Here is a 15,815-nt window from a genome sequence, read left to right on the forward strand (position 1 = left end):
TAAGAATCTGGAAGGATCCATGAACTTAGAAGCAACTTCATAAAGCAGTTGTTCTGGGACAAAGCCATGGGTGGAGGGCTGAGGGTGTGAAGGCAATGCAAGATTTTCTAGGTGTAAGATCCAGGAAAGAGATTGGGTAACAAACTGTCATGGTGAGGTCATATTGGACGTTAATTGAAGGTCCTTTTGAAGACTCATTAGAAAGGACTTTGCTTTTCTTAAGGACTAAGCAGGAGCCTGGAGCCTGTGAAGGTCCAGCCAGCACAGGCATGAAGCCCCCCTGGGCCCCAGATGGGATCAGTTATATATCACAGAGAGTCTCAGCAGGAAACAGAGGACACCTCAAGCTGGGTAATTGAGGGGAGTTAATAAAGGGACTATTTACACAGATGTGAGCAAGGTGTAGAAAAAGCACCATAGTACTCTGGGGCCAGGAACCATGGAAAGGCATAACATGCCTCTGCCTGAAGAAGAGAGCGGAGAGAACAGTTAGGACTCAGAGGGAAACCTGTATGGAGAACACTGACTGACAGGAGCTGTGGCCTTGGGCATAGGACACAGTCAACCTGCAGTGACCAAGCAGAGGGGAAGCTGGGAATAAATAATCCAACCTCACTCTGCTCCCTCCCTCTGATCTTCTGCCTTTGTCGCTAGTGGTCAACTGTAACTGAAAGCCAGAGGTAAGGGAGACTGGAACACACTGGAGAGGCACCTCTTCTTAACGGGGCAGGGGAAGCAGCAAAGCTTCCTGGAGTAAATGTGTCTGAGCCGAATTCTGAGGTGAGGAAGGTGAAGGGAGAAGAGGTACACTGAAAAAACAAAAATGGAAACAAAAAACATAGGCAAAAGGCCAAGGCTTAGAGAGGGGTTGTGCAATGGCTTCTAGAAACTAACTCATTCTATGTGATGGGAGCCTGGTGGGACTTGAAGGGCCAGAGTTGGTGTGAAAGTCAAGGAGAGACCAGTCCTAAGGATCCTCAGACATTGTGCAGAGTGGACTCTAAGGCTTTGTAATAGAACATAATGAAAAATATCTGGGCGCCTGGGTGGCTCAGTCATTAAGCATCTGCCTTCGGCTCAGGTCATGATCCCAGGGTCCTGGGATCGAGCTCCGCATCGGCCTCCCTGCTTGGCGGGAAGCCTGCCTCTCCCTCTCCCACCCCCCCTGCTTGTGTTCTCTCTCTCGCTGTGTCTCTCTCTGTCAAATAAATAAAATCTTAAAAAAAAAAAAGAAAAATAATAATTTCTGTAGTTACACAACCCCTTTTTATCTCAAGAGCACTAGAGTTCAATGATTGAAGGTCTCCATCTCGTTTTAAGTGTCTTGCAATTCTGAATATGTCTTTAGCCATTTATAACTTACTTAAACATAGTGTGCTGAATACCATGTTTACTCACCACTATAATAGACCACTCGGGGCTACACCAAAACTTTCTCTGGTATAGGCCTATAGTTTATGGGGCAAAGGCAGTGATTCTGGAGCCAGAGCTCAGCAGAAGCCGGAATCTGCTACTTAACAACTGACTATTCTAATGCAAATTACTTCACTGAGCTTCAGTTTTATCCTCTCTAGAGTAGTCATGCTTAACAACGGGGCCACCATGAATGGCTGTGTAGGTTGTTCACTGCACAGAAGCAGGCAGCCAAGGTGGTGAGTAGAGGCTGAAATTCAGCTTGTATTTTGCTGTTCAAGCCATACACCCCCAAGTGGATTTCATCCACCAGAAATAAAGACACACAAAAGTGCCATTAAGGTTAACTGTGACCTTGCTTAAGCAAATGCCTGGTATATTGTAAGGGATCAATAAAGAGCTACTATCATCATGATCATGATATCATCATCATCAACAACATAAAATGATCATCATCATCATCCTTTTGTTGTGATGATGAACGTTTGGTTTTTATAAATATAACTTAATGGCACCAGGATAAAACCTGCCTCCCTCCCTCAAATCAAGAATGTAGTGAAATCTACATGAAAGTGTTAGGAATAACAAGAGAATTCAGAGTGAGATGGGGAACACATTTAAGGTTCAAGGACTTCAGGCTTTGAAGTTAAGGTGTAACAGGCAATTCAAAGAGTCCCAAAAGGGAGGTGAACACTTCACCAAGACTGCCATTTTCAAGCCAATCCAGTATGGATTGGGCTGCATTGGGAGTGTTTTCCACATCATCTGTGGTTTCTCCCCTTTCTTCCAGACATCCTGCTTGTTCTTATGACAGTGGATGGTAACTCCTGTACAATTACAATTACTATTCACATTTCATAGTGACTTCCATCCAGATTCAGAAATCCCTTATACTGTGTACTTTTTTGGTTTCTCTAACTTTTGTCTTAAAAGCATTGCACTGTGCATGAAAAACCCATAATTGAGACTGTCATGAATTTCATTTGTGATACTTGAATTCTTAGATATTCCTTCCTGATTGTTAAAGATAAATACCTTCAAAAGAAGGCATATTCTGGAAGAAAAAAATATAAATCTCATATATAGAGAGAGATATCAATATCAAACACACACAATACGTGACTTTCTGTTAAATAAAATGATCTCCCATATTACTTTTGAAAAGAACTTATTTAAGAAGATACTATTTATTCAAAGAATACATTTGGCAGAAAAATTACACTCAAAATGTTATCATATGAATACCTTTGTCTCTTAAAATGAATCACTGTGAATTCATTAATTTGTTTTTTGTCATCATTTGCTGAGAAAAATTTTACTAAAAATTTTCTGAGATGATACAAACTTTGGATGTTCACTTATTTGGTAAATATTTATTGAACATTGTGTGCTAGGGGCTGAAGATGGATGGATGAGGAGAGTTCCCTTCATAGAATTTACTATTTACCAGAGGAAATAGACATTAATCAAATAACCATATATGAAAACACAAGACAGCAGGTATAACAACTGTCATGAGAAGAAGTCTGAAGGGCTTTGAGGACCTTAGTATTAGGCAGGGAGGTCACAGAAGGCTTCCCCATGGCAGTGAATTTGAACTGTAATGGGAAGGCTAAGATCTCTATTAACTAGATGAGGAGGGGAGAAAGGGCACTCCATACAAAAGCCCAGTGGCAGGAAGAAGCATGGTGCATATGGGAAACTGAAAGAAGATCCTTCTAGCCTGAGTGGAGAGAGAGAATAGGTGACATATGGGACAAGATGAGGCTGCAGAGGATGGGAGAGACCATTGCATGTGAGGCTGTGAGGGGCATATTATAGAATCTGGTCTTTAAGCTAAGAGCTGTGGGAAGCTGTTGTAAGGTTTCATGCAGGGGAGTGGCACCATCAGAGTTGTGTTTTGAAGAGACCATTCTGGCTACAACATGGGAGACTGACTGGCAGTGTTGGCCAGACAAAGGCCCCATCAAAAAGGAGAATTACAGACCAATATCTTTGATGAACATGGATGCAAAAATTCTCACCAAGACACTAGCCAATTGGATCCAACAATACATTAAAAGGATTATTCACCATGACCAGGTGGGATTTATTCCTGGGATGCAAAGGAATGCATTTGCAACATCTGCAAATCAATTAATGTCATATACTACATAAATAAAAGAAAGGACAAGAAGCATATGATCCTCTCAATTGATGCAAAAAAAGCATTTGATAAAATACAGCATCCGTTCTTGGATTATAACTCTCCACAGTGTAGGGATAGAGGGAACATACCTCAATATCATAAAAACCACTTATGAAAAGCCCACAGTGAATATCATTCTTAGTGGGGAAAAACTGAGAGCTTTCCCCCTAGGTCAGGAACATGACAGGGAGCCCAATCTCACCACTGTTGTTCAACATAGTACTAGAGGTCCTAGCCTCACCAATCAGACAACACAAAGAAATAAAAGGCATTCAAATTGGCAAAGAAGAAGTCAAACTCTCACTTTTTGCAGATGACATGATACTTTATGTGGAAAAGCCAAAAGACTCCACCTTAAAATTGCTAGATCTCATATGGGAATTCAGCAATGTGGCAGGATATAAAATCAAGGCGCAGAAATCAATTGCATTTCTATACACTAACAATGAGACAGAAGAAAGAGGAATTAAGGAATCAATCCCATTTACTAGTGCACTAAAAATGATACGATATCTAGAAATAAGCCTAACCAAAGAGGTAAAGGATCTGTACTCTGAAAACTACAGAACACTTATGAAATTGAGGAAGACACAAAGAAATGGAAAAATGTTCCATGCTCATGGGTTGGAAGAGCAAAAATTGTTAAAATGTCTATGGTACCCAGAGCAATCAACATATTCAATGCAATCCCTATCAAAATATTGATATTTTTCACAGAGCTGGAACAAATAATCCTAAAATTTTATGGAACCAGGAAAGACTCTGAATAGCCAGAGGAATGTTTAAAAAGAAAACCAAAGCTGGGGGCCTCACAATGCTGGACTTCAAGCTCTATTACAAAGCTGTAATCATCAAGACAGCATGGTACTGGCACAAAACAGACACATAGATTAACAGAACAGAAGAGAGAACCCAGAAATGAACCCTCAACTCTATGGGCAACTAATCTTTGAAAAAGCAGGAAAGAATATCCAATGGAAAAAGACAGTCTCTTCAACAAATGGTGTTGGGAAAATTGGACTGCCACATGCAGAAGAATGAAACTGGACCATTTTATTACACCATACACAAAGATAAACTCAAAATGGATGAAAGACCTAAATATGAGATAGGAATCCATCAAAATCCTAGAGGAAAGCACAGGTAGCAACTTTTTTGATCTTGGCCACAGGAACTTCTTGCTGGACATGTCTCTAAAGGCAAGGGAAACAAAAGAAAAAATGAACTTGGGACTTCATCAAGATAAAAAGCTTTTGCACAGCAAAGGAAAAGTTGACAAAACCAAACCACAACCTACAGAATGGGAGAAGATTTTTACAAATGTCTTACCAGATAAAGGGCTAGTACCCAAGATCTATAAAGAACTTATCCAACTCAACACCTAAAAAACAAATAATCCAGTCAAGAAATGGACAGAAGACATGAACAGACATTTCTCCAAAGAAGACATACAAATGACTAACAAACACAGGAAAAAATACCACCATCCCTCGGCATCAGGGAAATACAAATCAAAACCACAATGAGATACCACCTCACACCAGTTAGAATGGCTAAAATTAAGCGAGGAAACAACATATGTTGGTGAGGATGCAGAGAAAGGGGAACTCTCTTACACTGTTGGTAGGAATGCAAGCTGGTACAGCCACTCTGGAAAACAGTATGGAGATTCCTCAAGAAGTCAAAAATAGAGCTACCCTATGACCCAGCTATTGCACTACTAGGTATTTACCCAAAGGATACAAACGTTGTGATTCAAAGGGCCACCTGCACACCAGTGTTTATAGCAGCAATGTCCATAATAGCCAAACTATGGAAAGAGCCAAGATGTCCATCAACAGATGAATAAAGATGGGGTGTGTGTGTGTGAGTGTGTGTGTAATGGAATATTACTCAGCCATCAAAAAGAATGAAATCTTACCATTTACAATGACATGGATAGAACTGGATTGTATTATGCTAAGCAAAATAAGTCAATCAGAGGAAGAAAATTATCATATAGTATTACTCATAGAGGAATTTAAGAAACAAAACAGAGGATCATGGGGAAGGGAGGGAAAAATAAGACAAAATCAGAGAGGGAGGCAAAGTATAAGAGACTCTTAACTCTAGGAAATAAACTGAGGGTTGCTGGAGGGGAGGTGGGTGGGGGGATGGGGTAAATGGGTGATGGGCGTTAAGGAGGGCACGTGATGTAATGAGCACTGGGTGTTACATGCAATGGATGAATAACTGAACTCTACATCTGAAACTAATAATACACCATATGTTAACTAATTGAGTTTAAATAAAATAAGTTAAAACAAGCCAATGGGAGGATTCAATTAGGAGGAAGAAACAGAATAGGTAAGAAAGGGTAATGTATACGAGAAGGTGGGAAGGATGAAATCCTATGCAAAATATCACCACCTTCTTGAGATATTTGATGACTTTATTCTCTGTGGCTGCTAAAAGCACCTGTATGTCTTTTATATAGGTGAGTTTGTGGCTGAAAAATAAATTTCTTTCCTAATGTGTTTATATAGGTAAATAAAAAGTTAGAGTTACTCTGAAAGGTGATAACTAGAGTTCTTTTGAAATATATTAAGTGCTTTGTTTTGGAGCTACATAAAAATTCTTTAAATCAATGTTATCTTTTTTTTTTTTCATTTTAACAGTTTTTATTTCAAGTTGCATATAAGATTACTTTACTCCTGCATCTTCTCAATTGTTTCTTCCTTATATTTGCCCTTTTCCTTTCCTACTTGGCGAGATTTGGCTTTACGTTCAAGGATCTTTTTGCGGTCTTTGTCCAGTTTTAGTCTGTGGTGATAACCACCTTGCTAGGGTGAATGCCCACATGGACGGTTGTGCTGTTTGCCTTCTCTCGCTGCACGTGTTCAATGTAGATGACGTACTTCTTCCTGTGAACCTGGACTACTTCGCCAATCTGCTGACCTTTGTAGTGTCCTCGCACAACCTGCAGTTCATCATCCTTTCGGATGGGCATGGATCGAATGTTGTACTTCTGTCTCGGCTCTTTGGAAAGAGGGGAAGACATGATCTTCCTGCGAATGTGGGAGGTGCATTGAAATGCCATTTTCGGTTCTTGCTCCGGTCAGAAGTCACAAAGGGATTAAACTTCACTTTGGCCGCTGGCGCTTCAGCGATGGCCGCAAGAGGTCTAAATCAATGTTATCTTAAGCCTGTATAGGGATAAGAGACTGGTTCACTCACTCTAGTCTGCCTTTTGAAAGCATACTTCTCCTCCTCCATAGATTGGCTGGACTCAACTGATTCTCCAAGTGGAAAAGGACTCATTTCCATGCACAATGATTTTTTTGTGGAGAACCATGGGGTGACTAACGCTTGGCTGCCAGTATAAGGCCTATCAGACACTTTTATCCTATTTCAAGATAAGATTGTTAACCCAATATGAAAAGGCAGAAGGATTAGGAAGTGATGGGAGACGAAGAATAGAAATTAACCCTGAAGGGTACTAGGTTACTGATCTTAGCTTATTTCCCACGTGTTACTAGCAAGTTTACTATGGACTCTATGTGTATGTGTGTATTGAAACCTTTTAGTAAAATACTAAAATTGGGTATGTTAAAATCCTGTGCACAACAACATTTTTTCTTATAAACATTTATTTTGCAAAAGTTGCTCCTTTAAGCTTTCAGTTCAGTGTTTATTTAATTTTGAGAAAGTATTAGATTTGAAAGTTAATTTCAAAACAAATCCTGCATCTTCCATAGTCATCCCATCCCTTAGGTTATCCACGAATTACTCAATAGTACATCCATATGCGAAATACTTGTTGAACACTTCTATATGCTGGGTACTGCCTGGGTAGGGCATAGAAGGATCAATAATCTCCTCTGGTTCGCTGTCTAGTGGGGGAGATGATTAACAACAGACCCAGAAGTGTTGGCAGAGAACAGAAAGAACAGAGGAGAGGCATTTATTCTCCGGGGGTGTGGTGTGTCTGTGTATACCAGTGTGGGTGCCCACGGGCAAGCGTGTGTGTGTTGTGAGAGAGAGATGTGAGTGTGTGGGAAGGTTTAAAAGAGAGAGGCATGCCCATGCCAGAAAGGCATAAAACAGGAAAATGGGAAGAGGGGGAAAAGGAAAATGATTTTAGGATAATGATTTATCTGAGTCAATATGTGTGTCTTTATTTTGTCATTAATGAGAGTATCTTTGCACAACAAGCTGGGGTTCCATTTTACATAAGGAACGCATATTCGGTAGTCACCAGCAGTGTCTAAATATGAACACAAGCACTGGACTGCTTTTATCACATGGGCAAATAGAGATGGTTTTTTTTTTTTTTTTTTTTTCAAAGATTCCACTTCAGCATCTCACAATTTATTTAAATGTCATTCGCAGACACATATGTGGGGCGGGCATATGCTCCCTATTATTACATAGTAGCACACACCCCATGCCCAGCAAGAATCTTCACTTGACATTCGGCCTAGTGTTCTGAATCAGGGCAGCATCTTTCAACGAGAACAGGAGGGCGAAGAACGCTGAGCACGTAAGACAATGTCTAACACATGTAGCAGGAGGGAAGGCCTCACACGACAAACCTAGCCACCACATAAATCCAAAATGGGGTTTTCTTTTTGTTACCTCCAAAGTACTGTGAAAGCGGACAACGAAATTCAATGGAAAGGTTTCATTGAATGGACTCACAAAACTATTTGCAGCCTCTGGGCTGTGTCCTCAGAGGCCTCTGGGCCTGTTCTCCCATTGGTATCTGGAGGGGAGAGTTATCCAGCCCACACTGAAGGTGTCCAGCCATGAAAGCCACACTGCTAGTACCAGTTAGCCAGCAGGGTGTGAAGAAAATCTCCGTACAGAGGCCTATCTTGACTTGACATCATTTTGAAACCATTTCTATCTGCCCATGTGATAAAACGGACAGCACGCTTTTAGAGCACAACTATGTGAAATCAAGTTCTAAAAAAGAATCCTGACAGAAGTTCATCTGAAAAAAACCATGCTTTCATTTTCTTTCATACGCTGAGGAGACCTCCTACTGACAGCCACATTCAGCAACTAAATATCTAGTGACTAAGAGAGCGATCACACGGGGGAGTGCTCCGATTTACAGAGGAGGACCGCGGTGCCAAAACTGAGATGTCTCTAAGTTATTTTTTGTAGGGTGTAAGAACAAAGGCATCCCATGTGTCTGAAGAAATAAGAGTGAAAGTCACGACCTCGTTCTTCCTCCTCCTTTTGACAAATGTGACTGAACAGAGAGCCAGATGCGTTCCAGGATGGTCCAGCTGACTCACTGTTACTGCTAACATGAACTAGCAGTTCCAAGACACGAGGCCAACTGATAAACGGGATTTGCATGGTCTTCCAGAAGGAAGTTCTGTTCTGTTCTACTCACTTGCTCAATCTCGATTCTCTCATTCATGTGGAGTAATGGGATTGGCAGTAAACACCACCAGACAAATCTCAGAGGATTCCTGAGTTACTTCAGTGATTTGCTAATCTTCTACTCTGTACTTTTATAAAATCATTATCAGAAATTGAATCAACAATTGGAGAGACTGGAAGTAGCTTTCACCGTAACCATTTCCCTCACGTAATCATTTCCCATACATGATCCTACCAAAGCCCCTGTTCTTCTTTAAATGGAATAAGTCAGCAGGGAGGTAGATATTATAACATTGTGGAATAATTGGTCTTAGAATTTCAAATAGTCCATGTCCTTAATTTGGATTTGCCCAAGAGGTGGAAATTTCAGATTCAGGAATTAATCTGCATTAAATCCTGGTTCTACCTCCTCGGTAGCTGTGTGACCTTGGGAAAATTACTTAACCTCTTTGTGTTTCAGTCTCCTCATCTGTAAAATGGAGTCAATAATAATGAGAAAAATGCTTAGCTCAGAGTTAGCATGATAAACGACAGCAATTATAATAATTTTAGGACCTTTAGAATATTCTAGCATTCATTTTCCTCTGAGTTCATCTGTACCTCACTGGATTCAAAGTGTATTTTACTCTAGATATTAAACGCCTGTAAATTTCTGTATATTGATAGGGGTGTTGGTGGGTGGTAAGACTTTGATCTGAAGAAGGGAATGTACTTAGGTGACTGTGTAAGCCAGATGATTTGCTGTCAATTTCTGAATGAGTCCCATAGTTCAGGGTACATAGTGTTAAGAAGGATTTATATTTTAGGATGTCTTTCCTGATGTCTAATTGAAATTTTCTAAATGCCTCATGTTTTATTCCTCATTTATGGAGATGTTGAACGGCATCTTTTATTTTATATTGGAACAATGAATACTTGACAGCAGTTGTTGTATCATTTGTCAGTACTTAAAAAACAAACAAATACCCAAATCCAATTTTAAAATTTCTTTTGTCTTAGACTCCAATCCTGCTTTTTTTTTTTTTAAAGATTTTATTCATTTATTCATGAGAGACAGAGAGAGAGAGAGAAGCAGAAGGAGAAGCAGGCTCCCAAGGAGCAGGGAGCCCGATGTGGGACTCGATCCCAGGACCCTTGGACCATGACCTGAGCCGAAGACAGACGCTTAACCATCTGAGCCACCCAGGCGCCCTCCAATCCTGCTTCTTTAAACCCCTCCTCTCTGAGACTAAACCTTGTGAGGGGCATCTGGATCCTATGGGAGCACTGATTAAAACCCAGAATGGTAACAAGACTCAGGCACAGTATGTCAGGTGCTAAGTTAGGGAAGTGGGCCATTTGTTTTATATATAGTGACTTTTCTCAAGGAGGAAAGAAGCACCAACCTCCATTTACCAGATTCACAATGCACTGGGTGTGGTATAGTGATATATTTGATTTGATTAACACATAATCACAGTCTTGAAACATCTTATTTTAACATTCGAGGCATATTTGATTTTGCCATTCCCAAATATTATTCATTCATTCACTCACTCAGCAAGTATTCATTGCCTACTATAAATATACAAGGGTGTGTGCTAGACTTTTCCATCTATGCCGTCTGGCCCTAACTGGATTATGAATCCTTTCAGAGCAGAGATATTGCAGCTTACTCATATTTTATCCCAAGCCTCAGCCTGTAGAAGACCTTCAACCAATGCAACAAACATACATTACGTAAATGAACCGTGGGATGCAGATACTATGCTTGTTGTGCGTAACCAAATAATAAAATATTGATTTCTATTTATTCCTTGATCATATTTAAACTCAAAATTTAAGAACATGAATGCAGACATTGTCTCCGTGAATAATGTGTCAGCAGTATTATGTTAGACCTTTCCCTTATATGAAATATATAATCTATATGCTTATATAAAAACAAGATGAGATCAACAACCTCCATAAATTTTTCAGGGAATCAAGAGTTTTTGGGGACAATAATAGTTTAAAATAGGATTTCTTGCAGACTTGCATCCCTTTTCATGTAGCAGAAGGAAGTGAGCAAAGAAATCTAAGTACACTGAAGTTTTCAGGGCCAAGCATTTTGATTCAATATGTTCTGCCATAAAATATTTGGCCTTGTTTGAATCTTTATTGCTGTATGTTCTCAGTCTATATTTAACTGTGAGAAACACAAGTAAGAAAGAGCAAATTGCAAAATGTTCTTTTCAAGTGTATGGTAGCAAATTTGAGAAAACATATATTAAAGGAACGCTTTGTGCTTTTAACTTCCAGCCCCTTGTCTGAGGCCTCCATTGGCCAGAAAGGATGAAATGTTTATTGAACTAAGGACTCAGCTGACTTGGAATGAGAATTCTTAAGGGTCTCAGAGCTGTCTAAGATAAGCGCCTTACTTCGCCGTGCTCTCAAAGTTTCTTTCACACTGTCTTTTTCATAGGTGAAATAGGTTTCATTAGAAAGTTTTATAATGGAGACTTCCAATTCCCCGATTCCTTATTTGTTCAAATTAAGTTTTTAAAATCAGGGTGTTCGCTCTGTCTTCAGCCAACAATCTTGCCTCACAGAGGACGCCATCCCTCACTGTCAGCTTCTTTCTGCCCCACCTTCTCCGTGCGGTAATACACTTTAATTGGCCCCTCTCACCTCCACCTGGCCAAATAAACACACTTTTTTCCATTCAGCCTTACCTTCTTGGCAGTTAGCAAGAGAATAGACTTGCCACAATGGGTAATCTTTAAGAGGCCCCCAAATCCTCAAATGAAAGGAACGGGTACAGGGGGTGTCATCTGCAGCTCTCTAGAGAATGGCTCGCCTACGAGGTGGCTTTGTGCTCAACAGGGTTTGAACGAGGTTCTCTTGGTTGAAACTGCACTTCCTGAGCAGCGTCCATGTTGAGAACTCTGGGCTCTCTCAGAAGGCAAATGAGTGATGAAATATTCCATTTCCAAGGACAGAGGAACTTTCTGAAGACAGACTTGCTATCAACCTAATTCCACTGGTCAGATTGGGACAAGTGTAACGAGGAGGCAGAGTGGTGGAATGGTTAAGAGCATGGGCCCCGGAGTCAGATTGGGTTCAAATCCTGCTGCTGTTAATTTATTACCTGTGTGACCTCAGTTAATCAAATTGCTCTGGGCCTCAGTTTCCCCATCAGTAAAATGGAGATAATATTAGTACCAACCTAATAAGATCATTGTAAAGGTTAATGAGATATATCTGACATGTTTAGCATAGGGCGTGGCTCATATTCACTAATAATAATAATAATTATTATTTTTTAAAAAATATTTTATTTATTTGACAGAGAGAGACACAGTGAGAGAGGGAACACAGCAGGGGGAGTGGGAGAGGGAGAAGCAGGCTTCCTGTGGAGCAGGGAGCCCGATGCGGGGCTCGATCCCAGGACCCTGGGATCATGACCTGAGCCAAAGGCAGACGCTTAACAACTGAGCCACCCAGGCGCCCCAGTAATTATTATTTTTTAGGCAAGGTCAGTAGACCAAATTCCTTGGGCAGCAGAAAGGGAAGGAGAGGGCGAATAACAGATATGAAGGTATTCCTCAAATAATTCCTCACTCTTCAAATGTTTCACTTTTTACATAGCTCCATCATGAAGCAGGAGTGTGAGGGATGATCACAAGATGACAGGGTTTGTGCATGCATTCACTCCTTCACTGTGGTCTCCTTCCTTTGGGGCTTTTGAGAGGATGCTTGTTTTTCTCTAACCCTCAGGGTCATGTGGGCTGAACTGAATGCTTTCAGGGCAAAATAGCCAGTACTGCTTTCTTGATAACTACATATAGGTAAGGTGTTGCTTCTTTCGCTCGTTTCTGGTTTATGTCTCTCTCCCTTTCCACATCTTCCCTTTCTCTAACTCCCACTTTGGTGAGATACTTTTCTCAGCATGAGGCAGAGGTGATCAGGTATCCCTCTGTGCATTATTACCAACTTAGGATGTGAGAAGAAGGCCAACTAGAACAGCAGGGCTCAGAGGTCCCTCTGAATCCCAGGGGCACAAGCAATTCTGCGCAGCAAGTGGACAGTAGGGGTCTCTCACCGGTCGCTTTCTCAGGATTGTTGCACATGAAGCATTGCCACGCTCCTGCTGCTTCGCTGAAGCCAAATACATCAAAGAATCTCACTTCTTCCAGATGGAGCTGTACCTGGTCCAGATCCTGTTCCAGGAACACAAAGCACAAAGAACTCATAAGCCGATCTGCCTGCTACATAGCATTCTGGGACTAAAAGAAGGGATATGGGAGTAGGGTGGCCAGTGCTCAGACTCAGTGCTAAGGACAAGGAGTGAGCATTGACAAAACGTCTCTGGGCCCATCCTTCATGAGAGCAGCCACCTCAAACCCTTCCGAGGGAGTTCTCTTAAATGTGGAGGGCAGTAAGCATGAGCCCCAGGGTCGGGGGTGAGGCCTGAAGTGGTCCAGCATTTTCTTGCATCTAATGGCATCTCCAGAATTTCTAAAAAGGAGGGGTAGTCACGTGGCCGTGTGGTTGAAAGGAATGCTGCAGGGGAGTTTGTCTTGTATTTTACACTTTGCATAAAATTGAGAATCGCGTATCTATATCAAAAACATTATTTTTGTTAGGTTGGTGTTGCAGGGGGCTGATGGGAAACATGGGAGAGGGCTTAATCCTTGGCTCTGGCACTGTTTTAGTTCTACCTTTTATCTTAAAAGCATCTGCAGGTCTTGCATTATATTCCGTGATATGGCTGTATTGGTTTTAATGGAAAATAATGTCTTAAATTACTTATCAATAAATTAATTAATTTTCCCCCTCCCAATAGCTGGTTGAATTGACACACCAAGAAGACCGTCCCTGTCTTATGTGCCCTGTGGCATTGTGCCAATGTGTTCCTGTTTAAGAGGCAGAGGAGAGAGGTTCTATTACACTGTAAATGGATGGCATACGATTAGCCTAACCAAATTAAATAGCTCTACTGTCCTCCTGAGGCTTTCCTATTATGCAAATGACTTGTAGCCTCTGCTATAGGGTGGTCAGAACCGCACTCTTAAAAGCTTGCTTTCCCAAGAGGGATTTAATGTCTTTGCCAGCTAGCCTTACACGTGCCCAGCTGACTGACATGTTTGTCCTCTGTTGAGTTGAGATTTTATTCCCTTTCCTCAGGTCCACACACTCAGATCTTCTACCCAGAGTAACAGTGCGTAGTAAGCCCAAGAGCCCAGGGATGGAGGCACTGTGTGTGCAGTTTATGATGGATCTAAAATATAGAACGGGCAAGTGGCTCCTTAGTTCCTGCTCCAAAGTTCCTGTTTCCCAGGTCTGCATTTCTTGACAGAGGTGAGAAATATGCCAAACTCTAAGCTCCTTGAGAGAATAGACATCTACTTTGTTCACAGTTGTAGCCCCAGAATCTAGTCCAACATCAGGAATGGATTAACAGCATCGGTTTGCAAGCCCAATGCAGTTTCCCAATGAACTATATGAAAGTATTATGAACATTTAAAGGGGATTCTTTTAAGAGAACATTTACACTCACTGGAACATAAACACAATGAAGGTAGGGATTTTCTCTGTTATATTGGCTACTATGATCTCAGCACCAAAAATGCCTATCACATAAGCAGGCATTAAATAAATATTTGTGGAATAATGAAAGGCATAAACTAGGACTAGAAATAAATACTTTTCAGCACTCTTTATTAAGACTATTATGGCTTGTGTTCTGGGATTGGACATCTTGGAGGCTCAACATGCTGAATACAGCATTTTGAGATGCTAACGTTTAATACCATTTTTTTAAAAAGCATGTTCCCAAGATAAAGACTGAAGAAGCACCCGGGAGTTTTGCAGGTTTCAAAGGATGAAATCTATATTAAAGTTTATGGGGAAAAGGCAGATGTTTATAAATATCAGTTGCAAAACTGTTAAGTCTCTGAAGTCTATACTTGGCCATTGGCAGGCAGATCACTTCTCTATTTCTCACATAACTAAGGATCAATTTTTCATTCAACACAAACACTGCTAACAAACAAAGTACTTAAAATAATATGTAAGGGTTCCTTTATTTTTCCTGTTCTGAGACCAGAAATGTCCCCGGTTGTTGCCCATAATCCACATTTGTCTTGGCAAAAAGTTACTTGAAAAGTTTAGGACAGGTGGCAAGCTACATTCCGGTATTCAAGCTCTGAAGTAAAAGCAGGCTTACTTCTTCAGAAGATTTAGGTGTTGTGCAAAGGGAATTGACTGAAGAAGAAGGATGGTAATTCTATGAACTGTTGAAATCAGCAATAACAGCCAACTTTAAATACAGACAGATGAAACACACGTAGCTCCAAATATTGTTGGAAAATCAAAGCAAAATCAATCATAAAATAAGCAAAAAAACCCCATCAACTAGTAATACCTAAATTTTTGGAATTTTGGTTTCCTCACTGTGCTTGAGGTCATTATTTCCCTCTCCTCTTTATCTTCTTTACCCTTCTGGGTCCTATAGCTTCCTAGGCCTTGCCCAAGATTGCTTATATGGCTTTTTTTTTTTTTAATACAAGAGAACTAAAGTTGATTTGTTTAGAGAATTACACGCTTTTTTTTTTTAAGATTTTTTATTTATTTGAGAGAGAGACTGAGAGAGAGAGAGCACATGAGAGGGGGGAGGGTTGGGAGGGTCAGAAGGAGAAGCAGACTCCCTGCCGAGCAGGGAGCCCGATGCAGGACTCGATCCAGGGACTCCAGGATCATGACCTGAGCCGAAGGCAGTCGCTTAACCAACTGAGCCACCCAGGCGCCCTACACACTTCTTTTAAAACAACTAGACTCCAGAAGAAGAATAAAAAGCATGCATATCTAAGCAGTC

The 15,815-nt window shown here is 40.8% G+C and overlaps 1 protein-coding gene and 1 pseudogene across 1 annotated transcript in view; both read right to left on the reverse strand.

The window, feature by feature from the left end:
- VEPH1 (ventricular zone expressed PH domain containing 1) overlaps positions 1-15,815 on the reverse strand; it is a 223,796-nt gene that overhangs the window by 10,669 nt on the left and 197,312 nt on the right. Inside the window, exon 12 of the mRNA XM_034997824.1 lies at positions 13,041-13,158. Within this exon, the coding sequence (XP_034853715.1) occupies positions 13,041-13,158 (118 nt within the window). The remainder of the gene's footprint in view (positions 1-13,040; positions 13,159-15,815) is intronic.
- Positions 6,253-11,873, reverse strand: LOC117999068 (annotated as a pseudogene).

Source organism: Mirounga leonina, unplaced genomic scaffold, assembly GCF_011800145.1.
Source record: "Mirounga leonina isolate KUSES-001 unplaced genomic scaffold, KU_Mleo_1.0 Mir_115, whole genome shotgun sequence".
NCBI lineage: Eukaryota > Metazoa > Chordata > Mammalia > Carnivora > Phocidae > Mirounga > Mirounga leonina.